At 49.8% G+C, this 18,213-nt stretch overlaps 1 protein-coding gene across 1 annotated transcript in view; it reads left to right on the top strand.

Annotated features, from left to right (window-relative positions):
• Gabbr2 (gamma-aminobutyric acid type B receptor subunit 2) overlaps positions 1 to 17,695 on the top strand; it is a 332,778-nt gene extending 315,083 nt beyond the window's left edge. Inside the window, exons 14-19 of the mRNA XM_042697162.1 lie at positions 4,566 to 4,676; positions 6,974 to 7,198; positions 9,301 to 9,483; positions 10,132 to 10,261; positions 16,030 to 16,147; positions 17,242 to 17,695. Of these exons, the coding sequence (XP_042553096.1) occupies positions 4,566 to 4,676; positions 6,974 to 7,198; positions 9,301 to 9,483; positions 10,132 to 10,261; positions 16,030 to 16,147; positions 17,242 to 17,407 (933 nt within the window). The 3' untranslated portion in view covers positions 17,408 to 17,695. The remainder of the gene's footprint in view (positions 1 to 4,565; positions 4,677 to 6,973; positions 7,199 to 9,300; positions 9,484 to 10,131; positions 10,262 to 16,029; positions 16,148 to 17,241) is intronic.
• The last annotated feature ends 518 nt before the right edge of the window (positions 17,696 to 18,213 follow it).

The raw sequence follows: 18,213 nt of genomic DNA, 5'->3' as shown, positions 1-18,213 counted from the left end.
GGCAGTTGGAGATAATGATGGCTGACACATCTGTGGCAGGCACGCCAGCATCTGCGGGCTGCAGACACACCGGGCACCTCCCTGGATCTCCTCGGCGGCCACCCCGGAGGTTACAGATGAGGAAGGCTCAGCTCCAAGAGGCTCACGGTTGTGTTCAGAGTCACCCACAGCCGGCAAGGGGATGGGAAGACATGCGATCCGAGGCAGGACCCCATCTGCATTGCTCCAGGCTCCCCAAGGCCCGTGAGACCTCACGCTGGTCCCCGGCTACCACACCCCCACCATGCTGGCTCTGCTTCATTCCTAACACAAGCCGAAGTCCCTACTACCTCAGATCCTCTCCCACCTGCCCTCTGACGTGTTTGCTCCTTCAGGTCTCAGACCAATATCACCACTTCCAGAAAGCCTTCCATGCTTAGCAGATCGGCCAGTAATCCTTGAAAGACCTTGGAGTTCTTCTTGGAAATCCTTGTCACTGCCGGGCAGTTTAATGAACATCTGTATCCACTATAATGTTCACTCCAAGGACACAAGCATTATTCTGGCTTTACCACTTGCATCCCAGTGTAAATACAGTGTAGAACACACAGCAGTGGGTGAATGCAAGCTGCATTGATTTTGAATGAATGCATGCATGAATGAATGAATATAAAACCAAATCCTTTCCCGTGATTCAGGCTCTTAAGAACTATGCTGTAAGTGAACTTACAGGCTCCGATGGGAAACTGAGGTCTGGAAAAGGGTTTGCCCATGCTCACCCAGGAAGTCTGTAGCAGGACCAAGCCTTTTGACCATTCAGGCCTAAGTATCCCCACTCCTGCCAGCCCATGTGGGTAGCCTGTCTCTGCACACGGCATGCTGGAACCACTGACCTGAGTTCCGTGGAAGGACAGGAGCCAGCTGCTCTCCTCTCCGTGAACGGACGAGGGAGGATTCCCCAGCAGTTTCTGCAGGCCTCCTGCTGAGCACCAGGTGTGAGCGGTTGGCCTTCCGGCCATCACAAATGGGCATACCTCTCTGCTGGGCACAGCGCCCTGCCTGGCAGGAAAGGGCATTTTCTCAACTTGACTTCAGGTTATAGCACCCAAGCACAGCCTACCTGGTGCTCTGGGGACTTCGGGGCTTCAAGAGGCCTCTACTGAATGCTTAACGGCCCTCCAGGAAGCAGAGCAAATCCACACACCCCTCTCCTTGGAATCTGGGGTAGTGCTTTCAAGGAGCAGGGAAGGGGAGGGCATGTGAGAGGGGGAGGAGTCAGACAAGAAGTGACAGGAGTCAGACAAGGCTGGGATTAATCTGACACTGATCCACTGGAGATGCTGACCAAGTTACTTAACCTCTCTGTGCCTTGATTTCCTCACCTGTAAACTGAGTTTAAGAAGTGGCCAGGCACTACTCAGGAGGCTGAGATTTGAGCACGGCAGTTCAAAGCCAGCCTGGGCAGGAAAGTTTGTGAGACTCTTGTCTCCAATAAACTACTCAGAAAAAGCCAGAAGTGGCGCTGTGGCTCAAGTGCTAGAGAGCTAGCCTTGAGCACAAAAAGGCTCAGGGACGCACCCAGGACCTAGGTTCAAAACCCAGGACTCCCACTCCCCCCAAAAAAGAAAGAAGAAATGGATGGATACGCCGGAGCTTGCTATGAGATGCTGTGAGTTCAGGTCTCAGGCTGGCCACCAGCACAATGCGGTCACTCGTAACGAGATGAGCCTTGAGGTCCTTACGTCTGCTGACACTGGGAGAAGCCCCTGCACTCTCCACCAAAGGACACTTCTCATGGAAACCAGCCTGGTCCTACCAGGACAGGAGCCTCATGAGGACGAGACTCTCTCCTGTCCTGCTTAGTTGACATCCTGTGCCCACAACAGTCCCTGGAAAATAATAGTGCTTAATCGTCATGTACTGAGTGAATCAATGAATGAATGAATGATTGAGAGAAAACAGTTGCAACTCCCAGTGGGCCTCTCATCCCAACTCTCACATTTTTGAAGCAGTAGAAACACAGTTGCCTCAGCTGTACTGAGAAGTAGGCCTCAGAGGCACACACAGGCCCATCCTGAGGCTCCAACACAGCATCTACAGGTGTTAGGTGTCCTATACCTACCCACAGGCCCAGTGCCCTCCAACTGGGGCAGTGCCCAACAGCTGTGCTGGAGCCGTGGAGAGGGTCTGCCCATGGTGCTTGGACGTCTGGCCTCAGTTAAGGCCTGTGGGTATATCCTGGATGGGCAGGATGTAGCTGTGACAGTCTGGCCATGTGCAGTCCCACTGAGCCACAGTAGTTGTGGGTCCCCAGGAGGTGGTAGGTCATCCGCAGCAGCAAACTGCCTCCCCGCCTGGTTCTTTGGTGCCCTCTAGTGGTGCTTTGGTGAATGATAATGACGCCATGTAAGTGCTCAGGTGTGGCTCCCATCCCTGCCCCTAGGTGCTGCTGTCACCCCCAGGCCCAGCAGGATCCCAATGGCCCAGCAGGAGGCTCGGTTGCTCCGCTTGCTTTGGGAATCAGTAGGAGAGTCGCTTGATGATGCCCCCATCCCCCAGCCTTGGAAGGACAGGAACTTCATGACTCCTGACTACCTCTAACCCCGGCCACTGTGACCAGCATCCTGGTCAGATTTGGGAGATTTATTTCTAAGTCAGTACCTGTAAACGGGGTGGATACCGCAGCATCCACTCTGAGGACTGACTGCCAACTTGTCTGATCTTTACTGAGGCAGGTTGTTGAGGGGGAGGTTCAGCTTTAGTTAAAAAACTGTGGGGCTGGGGATGGAGGTTATAGAGCACTTGCCTAGAAAGCTCAAGACCCTGAGTTTGATTCACAGCATGAAGAAGAAGCAGGACAAGGAGAAAAGGAGAGGAGGAAAAGAAGGAGAAGAAGAAAAGAAAGAAAGAAAGAAAGGAGAGAGAAAGGAAGAAAGGAAAGAGAAAGGAAAGGAAGGAACATGAAAGAACAAAAGGAGAGAGGGAGGGAGGGATGGAGGGAGAGGAAGGATGGAAGGAAGTTAGGAAGAAGAGGAAGAAGAAAAATGGTGCAACTCTCCCACAAATAGTTGTGGTTCTTGTGTGTGTGTGTGTGTTTATTTACTCAAGGCTAGCATTCTACCACTTAGAGCCATAACTCCACTTCTAGTTTTTTGTTGGTTAATTGGAGATAAGAGCCTCACTGACTTTCCTGCCTGGGCTGGCTTTGAACCATAATCCTCAGACCTTAGCTTCTCTCTCTCTCTCTCTCTCTCTCTCTCTCTCTCTCTCTCTCTCTCTCTCTCTCTCTCTCTCTCTCCCTCCCTCCTTCCCTCCCTCTCTCTCTCTCTCCCTCCCTCCTTCCCTCCCTCTCTCCCTCTCTCCCTCCCTCTCTCTCTCTCTCTCCCTCCCTCTCTCTCTCCCTCCCTCCCTCTCTCTCTCTCCCTCTCTCCCTCCCTCTCTCTCTCTCTCCCTCCCTCCCTCTCTCTCTCTCCCTCTCTCCCTCCCTCTCTCTCTCTCTCTCTCCCTCCCTCTCTCTCTCTCTCTCTCTCTCTCACTATCTCTCTCTCTCTCTCTCTCGGTCAGTCATGAGGGCTTAACTCTGGGCCTGGGCGCTGTCCCTCAGCATTTCAGCTCAAGGCTAGTGCTCTACCACTTGAGCCACAGTGCCACTTCTGGCTTTTTCTGTTTATGTGGTGCTGAGGAATTGAACCCAGGAACTCATGCATGAGAGGCAAGCACTCTACCACTGAGCCACCTTCCCAGCCCCGGCCTTAGCTTCTTGAGTAGCTAGGATTACAGGCAGGAGCCACTGGCACCTAGCCCCACAAATAATTTTTATCATACCAAACAATGGTGTATGATAGAACCAGTCCTTTCTCCCCCAAGCCTCTAAGAATCCCTCACAAGTTATTACTTTTCACTGTAAAACAACAGACACAATCATCATTAATGGGTTTGCTGCCCATGAGTGACTGCATGGCCCTACCACTGCATTCCTCTGTCTGCTGGGATAGGATGCTCTCCTATCTCCTCTCTGTGGAAAGAGTACTTTACACAAAGATCTGCAACCTGCATCACGATTGGCTGCTTGCAATCAGCCAGGCACCTCTTGTCCAATCAGCTGCAACCTGGATGGGTCACATGATACATAATATCGTGGGTGCTACCACTGTTTCTGCAATGCAGGTCTGCCTAAGAGGACTTGGTGGATATATTCCTTATTTCAACTACCCAAGTTAGCCCCAGAGACATTTGAAGATTTGCACATTACTCACTCAATCACTCTTTCAACAAACCTTTCGGATGCCGGCTACGGGCCAGGTTTTGTGCTAGGTCCTAGGGACACAGACCTGAGCCAGTCCTTGCCATGAGCAGCTCTGGCTCAGGGCCGGTACAATGGAGTTCAGGGTGGGATGGCACCAACTTGCAGAGCGTGTGGATGCTAGTTTGAGCTTAAGCCCCACACCAAGGGAACAAAGAGATGGGCTCCAAAAGTTCCTGAGCTGGGTGCTGTCTGAGCATGGGATGGTAAAGGGTCCAGTGATAAGGAAGGGCCTGGAGTGGCTGGCTCACCCCTGATACATCTCTGTTTTCTCTTTGCACAGCCGGACCCAGCAGGCCGGGACATCTCCATTCGCCCATTGCTGGAACACTGTGAAAACACCCACATGACCATTTGGCTGGGCATTGTCTATGCCTACAAGGGACTCCTCATGGTAGGTGCCCAGCAGTAGAGATGGGAGAACTTTCTCTCCCTCCTTCCCTCCCTGCCTCCCTCTCTCTCTCTCTCTCTCTCTCTCTCTCTCTCTCTCTCTCTCTCTCTCTCTCTCTCTCTCTCCATAATCAGAACCCCTCAAGATTAAGTATTGATCCTCTGCCAGGCCTGACTCCTGCCATGTGTTAGCTCAGGCTGCACCCAACCCTAGAAGACAGGTATAGGTAATATTCCCATTTCCCTGATGAGGACACCAAGGCTCGGTGTCTCGCCCAAGATTACTTGGATAGTAGGTAGCAGAGTCCCTGAGTTCAAGCCCAGTACCAGCAAAAAAGAGAAAGAGAGAAAAAAAGAGAGAAAAGGAGAGAGAATGAGAGAGAGAAGAAGGAAAGGAACACAACTAGGGAAAAGAATAGAGGAGACGGGGGGGGGGGGGGAACAACCCAACTACACAAAATCCCATCCATACAGGCCATTTCCATCCACAGAAGGCCCTCAGGCCCTCATCCAAACAGAAACCTGTGACGGGTGTTAAAATGATTCCGATGTCTCAGACCCTGGCAGTGAGGCCAGGAAAGGTGACAGACCTGCCCAGTCACACAGCCAGTGGCTAGCAGAGGCCATCCAGATCCTCTGGCTCTGTGCTAGCTCCTGCCACTGCACAGCACTATGCTGCAAACACCCTATGGTAGAGGTCCTGGACCATTCATGCAGCTGTCCAATGCCCTGAGCTGTGGGCCTGGTACCAAAGTACAGAGGTGCCCGGAGAGCTGTCCCCAGCAACCAGGCCAGGAATAGGCCCCTGAATCTGTAAAGAAGCTTACCTCTCCCCCACCCCCATTCAACCCTACACCCCCTCCTCCCAGGCCACCGTGAAAGGGTCAGTCTCACCTCTTCCATTGCTACAGGGAGATGGGTGGGTCAAGAGCAGAAATGCAAATGAGAGCCCAGAGTGATAGCAGTTAAAGAGGAGGCAGTTTCCCTTCCTGTGAAACTACTCCAGCGGTCAGCCATGTAGGGCTGGAATAGCGCCACCCCTACCCCCATACACGCCCCCAGTGCAGCATCTACCTCATGATCCAAGAGCACTGCTGCAGCTCCACCCCTCATATTCTACCCCAGCTTCTAGGAAGTTGGAAAACAACAGCCCTTCCTTCAAAAGAGGCCTTCCAGCTCTCGTGCAATCATTTCTTCTTAAGGGGAAAGGCCCAGAACCCAATCACATGCCCCTTAAGAACTTCAGGGAGGCAGAGAAGTCATCTGCATTTTGATTGGCTGTGTGCATTGGGGGAATAATCGAAGTTCTAGTCACAGCCAGGCCCTGGTGGCTCACGCCTGTAATCCTAGCTACTCAGGAGGCTGAGATCTGAGGATTGCAGTTCAAAGCCAGCCTGCAAGGGAAAGCTCACAAGACTTATCTACAATTAAATATCAAAAAATGGGATAGGGGACTGGTAGAGCTGTAGCCTTGAGCACAAAAACTGAAGGACAGCACCCAGACCCTGACTTTAATCCCCAGGACTGGGGAGTGGGGGGGAAGAAATTAAGAAAGGGAGGGAGGAAGGGAGGGAGGGAGGGAGGGAAGAAAAAAGCTTAGTCACAAAATGTCTGCCTGCAAACTAGGACTGGGCTGGAGACATGGTCCACTTTGCCACCATATTGCTATGTGGCCTTGGGAGGGATCTTTTTCTTCTCTGGGCTTCAGTGTTCTCTAGAGAGCGAGAGAGGGTGGTCAAGATAAAATATGTAGCCTGTGCAGGTGGGTTTAGGGGTGAAGGAGAGCCAGACAGTTGTCCTACCCCCAGTCTGTACCTCCTTGGTGAAATGCAGCTCAGGATCACAGGGGGAGGCAGATGGTGCTGGAGAAGACCTGGCTGACAGACTAACAGAAAAGCCCTACACCCCACACCCCAGCCTCTCTCTCCCGCCTCTCTCCTCCTGCCTCATGGGCAGACAACCCTGTACCCAGCAGCTTTTTTTTTCTTTTTTTCTTGTGGTACCAGTCCTAGGGCTTGAACTCAGGGTCTAGTGGCTGTCCCTGTGCTCTTTTTTGCCCAAGTTTATTGCTCTAGCTCTTGAGCCACAGTGCCACTTCCAGATTTTTTCTGTGATTAATTGGAGATAAGAATCTCATAGACTTTCTTGCCTGGGCTGGCTCTGAACCACAATCCTCAGATCTCAGCCTCCTGAGTAGCTAGGATTACAGGCGTGAGCCACGGGCTCCCGGCAGCTTCTCAAGCAGGGAGTGTGTGCTGCCCCTTGGTAATGAGCATCTCCCCTTTCTGTTCACCATTTCAGTTGTTCGGTTGTTTCTTAGCTTGGGAGACACGCAATGTCAGCATCCCCGCGCTCAATGACAGCAAGTACATAGGGATGAGCGTGTACAACGTGGGGATCATGTGCATCATCGGGGCCGCCGTCTCCTTCCTCACCCGGGACCAGCCCAACGTGCAGTTCTGCATTGTGGCCCTGGTTATCATCTTCTGCAGCACCATCACCCTGTGTCTGGTGTTTGTGCCAAAGGTACCCCGCCTCTGTCTTCCCACCCCACTGCACGTGATTGCTGGGCTTTCTCTGCTTCTGAAACATTCAGACTGTATTTATCCACTTTTTTTTCTGTTACGGGAGTGAAATGCCTGATGCTGGCTAAGGTTATCAAGGAAAAAGGTTTGTTTACTTGGTGGTTTCTGAGGATTGGAGGGGAGGGCTCTGGTGAGGATCTTAAAATCCAGTTGCCACACAGCAGGGGGTCATGCATGAGGAAAAGGAACAAAGGCAGGAGCAGCTGGGTTCTATCTTAGAATAACACTGCTACCCCCAAGAAAAGATCTACCTTAATCTCTGCCAAGCTGAGCCTCTGAATGACCCAACAGCCTCCCACTGGGCCCATCTCTTTAAGGACCCACCATCTCCTCCCTGCCACCCAGAGAACCAGCACCTAAGCCCTGGGCCACACTTAAGTTGTGGGTAAGCTGTACCAATGGACCGGCACATGAGCAAAGATTGAGAAAAAAAGAGAGGAAGTCAGATGCACGCACTCACCACTTAATAAAACCCTCTGTGTGTGTTAAGATGTACATCACTGTTTGGCTTCTGTTTTCCAAAGCCCAGAAAGAAAGCTTTAAAGATGTGGCTGTCACCAGAGCACACCAGTTATTATCATTTGCTCTCACATTTTCTGTCCTTTCTCTTTTCCCACAGGCACAACCATCACTCACCCTTGTTGTCACTTGGCCCTTATTGGTGAACATTGCAGTTATTTATAGACTTTTTAAAAAATGACAACAGGAACATTTTCTACATAGCATTCCTGATGATAGGGCCCTGGAAATGGTATTATTGGGTTAAATAAGCTTACTGGGTTAACTAGCCATGCTTCGATTTTCCATTGATCCAAAGGGCTGACCTTCAGATCTCCTTGATATCGCCCTATCAAGCAACTAAGCAAGGAACTAATGAGAGAACCAGGGGACTTGGCTTCTTAGGGCACCCTGCGGGGATGTCTCCTTTGTGGAGAGGGGGACAGCTAGGCCTGGGTGGGTCTCAGGGATAAAGAAGGATCAGGAAGGAGTTGTTGACTGACCAGGTGTGATGGCATCTCCACAGAGAAGACGAGAGGTCCCTGGGCCCCTTTGGGGAACACTCCTCCCCGCTCAGGAGCCAAGCTGAGCCCTGCCCACCATGCCCAGGCTGCCCGCAGGACTTCTGCTACATATATTCTCCTTTCCTAGTTGTCCACTCCTGCCCAGGCTCCGGACCAGGGTCTCTACTTCTCAGCCCGCACCTGACCCTCCATCCCAGTTCTGATGCATCACGCTGTCACTGCAGCAGGTCTTCACTGGGCTCCTCAGTCCCCCCAGAACCAGGTCTCTGGACCCCAAGCCTCCCAGCATTTGCACCTGCCAGATTTTCCCCACAGACCTCCTTCCCCCTCCTTCCTTCCAGACCCTCCCAGAGCCCAGCCGGCCACACACCCAGGGGCAGTCTGATAACTGGTCCTTGTCCATCCCCATTTCACTTGAGACCAAGAGATTCTGGTGGCCAGAGGCTATGTCTGGACCAGTACCTGCTCTGTCAGACCGTGAGCCAGAGGTAGTTCTCAATGACATTGTGTTATATAAAAAACATCTTTGGCTAAAGCTAAAGTGCCAACAGGAACTACAATAATCAAAGTGTAGGGCTTGAAGCTGCCAATAAGAAACTCCCTTTGCCAGGGACAGCGCTAGTTACCCACCCGGCCCCAAACTCCACAAGGGTTCGCCAGACATCATCGCTCTCTTCTGTCCCAAGTCTTTACCGCTGTCCCCTCCAGGGCTCTCCACACGGAGCAGGGCCTGAGGGGGAACAGAGGCTGAGCAGGAGCTAGGCTCAAAGGCCCTGGTTGGGCCTCTGTGGGATGGGTGGGTTGCAGAGGGGCAGGAGACCACTCCTAGCCTGGAAGGATCCAAGCAGCCTGTTCAAGGTCATACGCAAGCCAGAGGCAGAGGCTGGCTTAGGCCCTGGGCCCTCAGCTCCCACAGTGCCCCCTTCCTGTGGCCCCTCTGCTGGCTACATGGAGGGAGGGGTGCCATGGAGAGGGGGACACGGCCCAGGCTCTCCATGCCCACCCCTGTCTGTCCCCGCAGCTCATCACTCTGAGGACAAACCCAGATGCAGCCACGCAGAACAGGCGCTTCCAGTTCACCCACAACCAGAAGAAGGAAGACTCCAAAACATCCACTTCAGTCACCAGCGTGAACCAGGCCAGCACATCCCGCCTGGAGGGCCTGCAGTCAGAGAACCACCGCCTCCGGATGAAGATCACAGAGGTACGGCCAGCGGCCAGCAGCCGTCCGTGAGCCAGGACCATCCGTGCGCCTCCTTGCGCCTCCGTCGCCTTCCTACACTCCAGCTGTCTCTATAGCACTGGGAGCTGGGGCAGCATAAACCAGGCAAAAGCAGTTTATCAGGATGATATCAACTTACGGCCTACCTGGCCCAGGCTTTTGGGGTCCAGCAGTCTCTGGCTCAGCTCAGAGCATCCTTAGAAAGGAATTTGGAGAGGGTCCCAGTGGCTCAGGCCACTCAGGAGGCTGAGATCTGAGGATCAGAGTTCAAAGCTAGCCAGGCAGGAAAATCCATAAAACTCATCTCTCTAACGTAAACAACAAAAAGCCAGAAGTGAAGGTATGTCTCAAGAGCTAGAGTTCTAGCCCTGAATGAAAAAGCTAAAGGTACAGTGCCTGGGTCCTAAATTTAAGCCCCAGTACCATCACACACACACAAATACACACACACACACACACACACACACACACACACACACACACACACACACGCAGTAGCAATCTCCTTCTGCCTCCCAGCTCTACAATACCATGGCAAATCCTCTTCTTGGCACTGAGGACTGGGCTGTGGGACAGGGCTGGGTGTGGGGCGGGGCAGGGCACTGACTGAGCTGGAAACTTGCCTTGCAGCTGGATAAAGATTTGGAGGAGGTCACCATGCAGCTGCAGGACACCCCTGAGAAGACCACCTACATCAAGCAGAATCACTACCAGGAGCTCAATGACATCCTCAACCTGGGCAACTTCACCGAGAGCACAGGTGAGAGACAGGCGGCGCGCACAGCAGCAGAGACGAACCCAAACCCCAAAGAACCAGCAGAAACAACAACAACAAAATCACTTGTAAGATAATCCCAGAAAGGAGATGGTGTGTTTTAGGTTGATGCAAAGTAGAAAGCACAAGAGGAACTGTTCATAAATATAACTTCAAAGAAGCCTGTTTTCAAAAGGCAACAATCAGCATTAATGTATATATATATATATATATATATATATATATATATATATATATATATATATATATATATATTTCTTTAAGTCAAACAATAAACTGAGCCAAGAAATACTTTAACTCAAACTGGGAGTAAGGGCACACACCTATAATCACAACACTCAGGAGGTGGAGGCAGGAAGATTGTTACTTCTAGGATAGCCTGGGTTACACAGCAAGACCCTGTCTCAAAATATATTTTTAGGCTGGGGGCGTGGCTCAAGTGGTAGGGCACCTGCTTGGCAAGCATAAACCTCAGGACCACAAGAAAATATATTTTTAACTTGGTCAATAAGCTTATGCCCTGGCCATATAAGAAGAAATTATATGTGATTATATACAGAATATATATAACTATAAACAAATGAATAAGACCAGCAACATAAAAGAGCATTCTAAAAAAAAAAAAAAAAGTAATTCTTTCACATAGGAAAAGGGGCTCAATCTCATTCCTTGTTAAACAAAAGCAAACTAAGGCTGGGTGCTGAGGGCTCACACCTGTGATCCTAGCTACTCATGAAGCTACTCATGAGATCTAAGGATTGTGATTCAAAGCCAGCCTGGACAGGAAAGTCCATGAGACTCTTATCTCTAACTACTCAGAAAAAGCTGGAAGTGGTGCTGTGACAGCTCAAGTGGTAAGTACTAACCTTGAGTAGAAAAAGCTTGGGGACAGTGCCCAGGCCCTGACTTCAAGCCCAAAGGAAGGAAGGAAGGAAGGAAAGAAAGAAGGAAGGAGGTTAAATCTTCTCTGTTCCCCTGTTAGGACCAACAAGGATCAGAGATCACTCATTGCTGTTCTAACCCAGCAATGCCACAGCTGGCGTTTATTTTTTATCTCATAGTCTGTGCTACTATAGCAAAATACTACAATCTGGCAGATTTCTACAGAACAGAAATGGTTTTTTATAATTCTGGAGGACAAGAACCCAGGGTCAGTGGGTGGGCTTAGTTTAGTTCAAGGTTTTGGTTTGATAACTGGAAAGGGCTTGGTTGGGCTTGCAAGCAGATTACTGCATCCACTGTAGGAGGACACTGTCCTCACAAGGTGGAAGAGATGGAAAAGCTCAAGCCCACTCTGTAGGCCTTTCGTAAGGGCCCTCATTACCTCAGCGAGAGCCCCATCCTCACGACTGTATCGCCTTTAAGAGTTCTGCCTCTTGCACAGCACCAGTGGTTCAGGCTTGTCATTTTCCCCATTTGGAAGCCGAGAATGGGAAGATCATGGTTTGAGCCCAGCCCAGGCAGAAAAGTTTGCAAGACCTCTTCTAACTCATAGCTAGAAGCAGTGGCACACACAAGTCATACTGCGCCAAATGGGAGGCTAAGATTGGGAGGATTGCAGGCAGAACATCTCAACTGAGGAAAGCTGGGAGTAGTAGCATACACCTATCATCCCAGCAACTGTAGAAAGCCTGCAATGGAGGATTGCAGTCCAAGTACATAACCACTTCTAAGCAGGAGGTGTGGTTCGGCAGTAGAGCACCTAAGCAAGAGCAAGGCCTTGAGTTTAAACGCCATTTCTGCAATAATAATAATAATAATAGGTTAGTTTCCCCCTCCTTTCCCTCTTCCTTCCCTCCTCCTTCCCCCTTCCCCTCCTTTCTCTCTCATGCCAGTCCTAGGGCTTGAACTCAGGGCCTGGGAGCTGTCCCTGAGATTTGTTTGCTCAAGGCTAGTGCTCTACCAATTGAGCTATAGCTTCACTTCCTGCTTTTTGGTGGTTAATTGGAGGTAAGAGTCTTGTGGAGCCAGGTGCTAGTGGCTTATACCTGTAATCCTTAGCTATTCAGGAGGCTGAGCTCTGAGGATCCTGGTTCAAAGCCAGCCTGGGCAGGAAAGTCTGTGAGACTCTTATCTCCAATTAACTACCAAAAAACTGGAAGTAGAGCTATGGCTCAAAGTGGTAGAGCACTAGCCTCAAGCAAAAGAACTCAGAAATAGTTCAAGCCCCACAACTGCCATAAACAAAAAAAATGTCTCATGGACTTTCCTGCCTGGACTGGCTTTGAACTATAATCCTCAGGTCTCAGCCTCCTGAGCACAAGCACAAGCCACCAGGGCCTGGCAAGTTCCATTTCTTAATTCATGCTAGCCATTAGGTTTCAATACCTGGCTAATGGGTACACTGGTGCATGCCTGTAGTCTCAGCTACCCTGGAGACAGAGTCAGAAAGATCATTTAAGCCCAAGACTTCAGAGCCAGCCTGAAGAACATAGTAAGACACATCTAATAACAAAAGGACCTTGGACACATGAATTTGGGTAGACACATTCAGACCAAACCCTAGAATGTTGGAGTGGGTGTGGTCTGTCTACAAAGTCACCACGAATAATGAATTCATGAAACTGAATCATGGAAAACGCAGAGGGTCCTGCAAGCTCCTAGCAGGTTGGCATTCTTGTCAGCCAAACTTCAGTTGTTTCTGCTTCTGTTTAGAGACACTTTAAGTCTGTAGTGTTGGTTTGCCACTATTGAACCTACAGCCCTCAGGCCTTTGGCCCATCTGTGGCCCATGCTGCTGTGCCCCCGGTGGTGTCTCCATACACGCAGCACAGCCCTCTGGGAACACCAGCCTCCCTCCGCACTATAGATGGGGCTGTTTAGCACGGCAAAATCAACCACAGGGAGAACCAAAATGTGAAAGACATGTCACTAGATAAACCACACACACACACACACACACACACACACACACACACACACACCCACCCCGTATTTATAGCATGAGAGCTAAGGAAAAGGAGGAGTGTCACCTCGGCTGGGAATCCAGGCAGCAGGCAACTCAAAATCTTTCACCTATGACAGCCAGGCATGGCACGGCAGCGCATGCCTGTGACCCCAGCACTCACAAAGGCTGAGGCAGATGACCTGTGAGTTTAAGGCCAGCTTGGGCTACCTTAACCAGATTGTCTCAAAGGAAAAAGGTGTGGGGGAAAGCTGAGCATCAGCGGCTCATGTGTGTAACTACAGAACTATGACTAACAAGGATCCAGAGTCTCTCAAGGTGGCAAAATAACACAGTCACCCCCACAGTGAGATCAAACCAAAGCACCTCTCCTCTCCTGACCACATCCATCCAGCTTGCTCAGGGAGAGAGGGACCATACTTCTTTGATCTTCCCCCAAGGGATCAAGGATTTTGATCCCATTGTTTGTGGCTATATAGTATTCCTTTGAATAGCTGAGCAAGGATGTAATCCTAGCTACTTAGGAGGCTGAGATCTGAGGATAACGGTTCAAAGCCAGCCCATGCAGGAAAATCCGTGAGACTCTTATCTCCAATAAACTACTCAGAAAAAGCCAGAAGTGGCACTATGGCTCAAAGTGATTAGAGCGCTAGCCCTGAGAAAAAGAATCTCAGGGACAGCACCCAGGCCCTGAGTTCAACCCCAAGACTGGCACCAAAAAACATTTAAAAATAAAAATAAAAGAGTTCCCTTTGAACAGAGGCCCCAGAACACATGTCACTAATCCATAATTACAGAACAAACTTGGATTTGTTCCCACACTTAGCTGTTTGTCATGGTGCTGAGTGGAACATTTTGTATGTATCTTGGCACCTATTCTTGATTATTTCCTTAGGAAATATTATTTCCTTAGAAGTAGAAATTCTGGACAAAAGATAAGCCCTTTTAGCAGGGATGGTGCTATATGCCTGTAATCCAGAGCCTAGGGAAGACAAGTTGGAGGTTAACCTAGGCAATTTTTAACAACCTATTTGAAAATTTAAAGAAAGAATGAAGGCTATACATGGCCATGTGCATGTATACACAGACATGACAGAGGAGGGTTCTAGCGATGTAACTCTTTGAACAACTAACTTACAGTTTAACAACATGTATACCAGGAAGGTGGAACCTGTGTTGTAGGGGTGAGGCCAAGGGGAGGGAGCAGGTGGATGGAGAGAGGAGGGCTGGGAGAGTTCAGTCATAATATTCAACATACATATGTGAAAATGGAACCAGGTAGCTTGAGGGGCTGGGTGGGGTTGGGAGAGTTGGGGGAGAAGGAAGATGAGGAAGAATTGATCAAGATGCATAGTACTCACAAACTGACATGTTGAATTGGAATCCTTTTGTGCTGCTACTTAAAGATAATATAAAATAGGGGCTGGGAATGTGGCTTAGTGGTAGAGCTCTTGCCTAGCATTCATGAAGCCCTAGGTTCGATTCCTTAGTACCACATAAACAGAAAAGGCCAGAAGTGGCGCTGTGACTCAAGTGGTAGAACACTAACCATGAGCAAAAGAAGCTCAGGGACAGTGCCCATGCCCTGAGTTCAAGCCCCAGGACTGGCAAATAATAATAACAATATATATATAATAAAAATAAAATTAGCCAGGTGCCAGTGACTCATGCCTAGCTACTCAGTAATCCTAGCTACTCAGGCTGAGAGCTGAGGATCACAATTTGAAGCCAGCCTGGGCAGGAAAGTCTGTGAGACTCTTATCTCCAATTAACTACAAAAAAAAAAAGGAAGAAAGAGAAAGAAAGAAAAAAAGAGAGAGAGAGAGAGAAGGAAGGAAAGAAGGAAAGAAAAGAAAAAAGAAGGAAGGAAGGAAGAAAGGAAGAAAGGCTAGAAGTGGATCTGTGACTCAAGTGATAGAGCACTAGCCTTGAGCACAAAAGCTCAGGGACCATGCCCAGGCCCTGAGTTCAAGTCCAAGGACCAACACCAAAATAAATAAATTAATTAATTAAAAATAAAGTTCATTTAATTTAAGAAAATTAAAAAGGTTGGGGTTGTAGTTCAGTGACAGAACACTTACTTAGCATGTGTGAGCCTCCGTTCAATCCTTAGTACCTCAAAATAAAAAAGCCATTTTATGGTGGTAGTTCATATTAATAGCATTCCTTACAATGTCAGAAACCCCACTGACATTTTACTGGGGGAGGTATGTGTGTGTGTGTGTGTGTGTGTGTGTGTGTGTGCAGATGTACACACACATACACACACACATACAGAGGTGCGCATGTAAGTCCTGGGACATGGACTCAAAGCCAAGTTCAAGGCTACCACTCTGAGCCACAGATCCACTTCTAGCATTTTGATGGTTAATTGTAGATAAGAGTCTCATGGATTTTCCTGTCTAGGCTGGCTTTGAACCAAGATCTTCCAATTTTAGCCTCCTAACTAGCTAGGATTACCGACATGAGCTACCAGCATCTAGCTACTATTCTTTTTAACCTTTGATAATCTGATAATTTTATCAAAAAATATCCCACAAGGACTTTTTTCCCTTTGTCATTATATCATATGAACCAGTACAAGGGGCTTCAATGTTGTCAGCTATGCTAGCTACATTATCGATCAGATGGTTTTCCCATCCATTCTTGGCAAGAAGATGTGGGACAAGCCACCACTCCCTAAGAATGCCCTCCCAGCTTCTCTGGGATGGAGGCTTTGAAGTATCCTCTGTCCCATGAACAAGGGCTGAGGGATGGCTTTCTCATCTTTGGGCAGCATCCTGAATGTTGCATTGTTGATTTTTAAAAGCTCAGTTAATAATGCGTGATATTGTTGCCTTACAATCAGATGGAGGAAAGGGCATTCTAAAAAATCACCTCGATCAGAATCCTCAGCTACAGTGGAATACAGCAGAACCTGCCCGGACATGCAAAGACCCCATTGAAGACATAAACTCCCCAGAACAGTAAGTACCTATGACCTTCTTGCAAATTATTACCTGAGAGCCGGTCACCCCTGAAAAACTGTGATGTGCCCCCCACTTTACAATCATTATTTTATTACCCATGCAGCCCTCCCATTCTTCTTAAGGTGAAAAAACTAATGTTCAAAAATACTAATAACCAGGCTCAGTGGCTCACGCTGTCATCCTGGCTACTCAGGAGGCTGAGATCTGAGGATCATGGCTCAAAGCCAGCCCAGGCAGAAAACTCAGTGAGACTCTTATCTCCAATTAACCACCAGAAAACCAGAAGTGGCTCTGTGGCTCAGGTGGTAGAGTGCTTGCCTTGAACTGAACTGCTCAGGGACAGCACCCAGTTCTAGAGTTCAAGCCCCATGACCAACCAAAAAAAAAAAAATAATTAACCACCCAGTTGCTGAATGCAAGAGATAAGATTTGAACTTGGATCTGGCCAACATCAGATCCCATGTTCTCATGTGGCTCTTGCTTGTTAATCCTAGCTATTCCAGAGGCTGGGATCTGAGGATCGCAGTTTGAAGCCAGCCTAAGCAGACATATCAAGAGATTAGCCCCAACTAAGTAGGAAAAAGCCAAAAGTAGAAGTATGGTTCAAGTGGTAGAGCATCAGCCTTGAACAAAACAAGCCAAGCAAGAGCCCAAGGCTCTGAGTTTAAGCCACAGTATGGGCATTAAAAAAAAATAATTACAATAATAATTGGCCTAGCACTGGTGACACCTGTAATCCTAGCTATTTAGGAGGCTGAGATCTAAGGATCATGGTTCAAAGCCAGCTCAGGTAGGAAAGTCTCTAAGACTCTTAATGCCAATTAACCACCAGGAAACCAGAAGTGGCACTATGGCTCATCGTGGTAGAGCGCTATCCTTGAGAGAAAGAGCCCAGGCCCCGAGTTCAAGCCCCATGACCAACAACAACAATAATAAATCCCTGCTGGATGACTCAATGGTCACATGATTGGACTGACAGATCTTGGATTCAGAGACAATCAAACTCCTTAGACTCAACTTTTTGAGCCTCAGTGGGCACAGGGAAATTTTGGGGAGCTCTCCCTCACTCACTCAGCCCTCTCTCCCTGCAGCATCCAGCGCCGGCTGTCCCTCCAGCTCCCCATCCTCCACCACGCCTACCTCCCATCCATCGGAGGTGTGGATGCCAGCTGCGTCAGCCCCTGTGTCAGCCCCACCGCCAGCCCCCGCCACAGACACGTGCCGCCCTCCTTCCGAGTCATGGTCTCAGGCCTGTAAGAGGGTGGGAGGCCTGGGCCGGGGCCTCCCGGGTGACCGCACCACGCCGGGCACAGGCGTCTGCTACAGGCACCCTGTCAGCTCTGGCCGCAGAGAAGCTGGGCACCGTGGCTGCCTCCTGTGGACTGCTCGGCTGGCACTTGCGTGGACAGGACAGGGGGACATGGCGCCTGACCGCGAGCCTTATTTGTGAAGTTCTTATTCTTTCACAAAGAAGAGGAATGAAAATGACTTCTTCCTTAAGTAATGTCTGCAATCAAGGAAGAGCTATGATATTTGAAACTTGCACACACACACGCACACACACACACACATCACACACACAAAATAGTAACAATGATAATAACTCTAGACAAGGAGACAGGCCTGGAGTGCCAGCCAGACTCACCAAGAGCGCAGCCCTGAGCCTCGGGGAAGAGGCCCGGGCTCTGAGAATCCGCCTGGGGTAAACAGGGCTACCAGGTGCCCAGCAGCCAACCCAGCCCGCCCTCACCTCCCTGGCACAGAGAGGCCTGGAGAAGGGCACACGGGCACAGGCCTGGGGCTGGGGTCCCTGAGCAGGCGGCCTGGCATGCTCCCAGGGGCTCCTTCACGGAAGAGACGTTTGTTATTCTGATAAACGCCACACATTTAACACAGTAACACCCGTTCCGGGGGACCGTGGGGATTTAGGGCACGGGCCTGCAGACACGCTCTGCAGCCTCCACCGACAGTCTGTCACGCACCCACCACGTTGGCCGTGTCTTTGTGTTCAGATCCAGTGTTCCCATTCATGAGCGGGAGCCGAGCTGATGGTGGAACGCTGC

This window comes from Dipodomys spectabilis, unplaced genomic scaffold (genome assembly GCF_019054845.1).
Source record: "Dipodomys spectabilis isolate Male_0828 unplaced genomic scaffold, ASM1905484v1 ptg000006l, whole genome shotgun sequence".
NCBI lineage: Eukaryota > Metazoa > Chordata > Mammalia > Rodentia > Heteromyidae > Dipodomys > Dipodomys spectabilis.
Note: the sequence above shows the minus strand (reverse complement) of the source record. Positions and strands in the feature narration are given on the sequence as shown.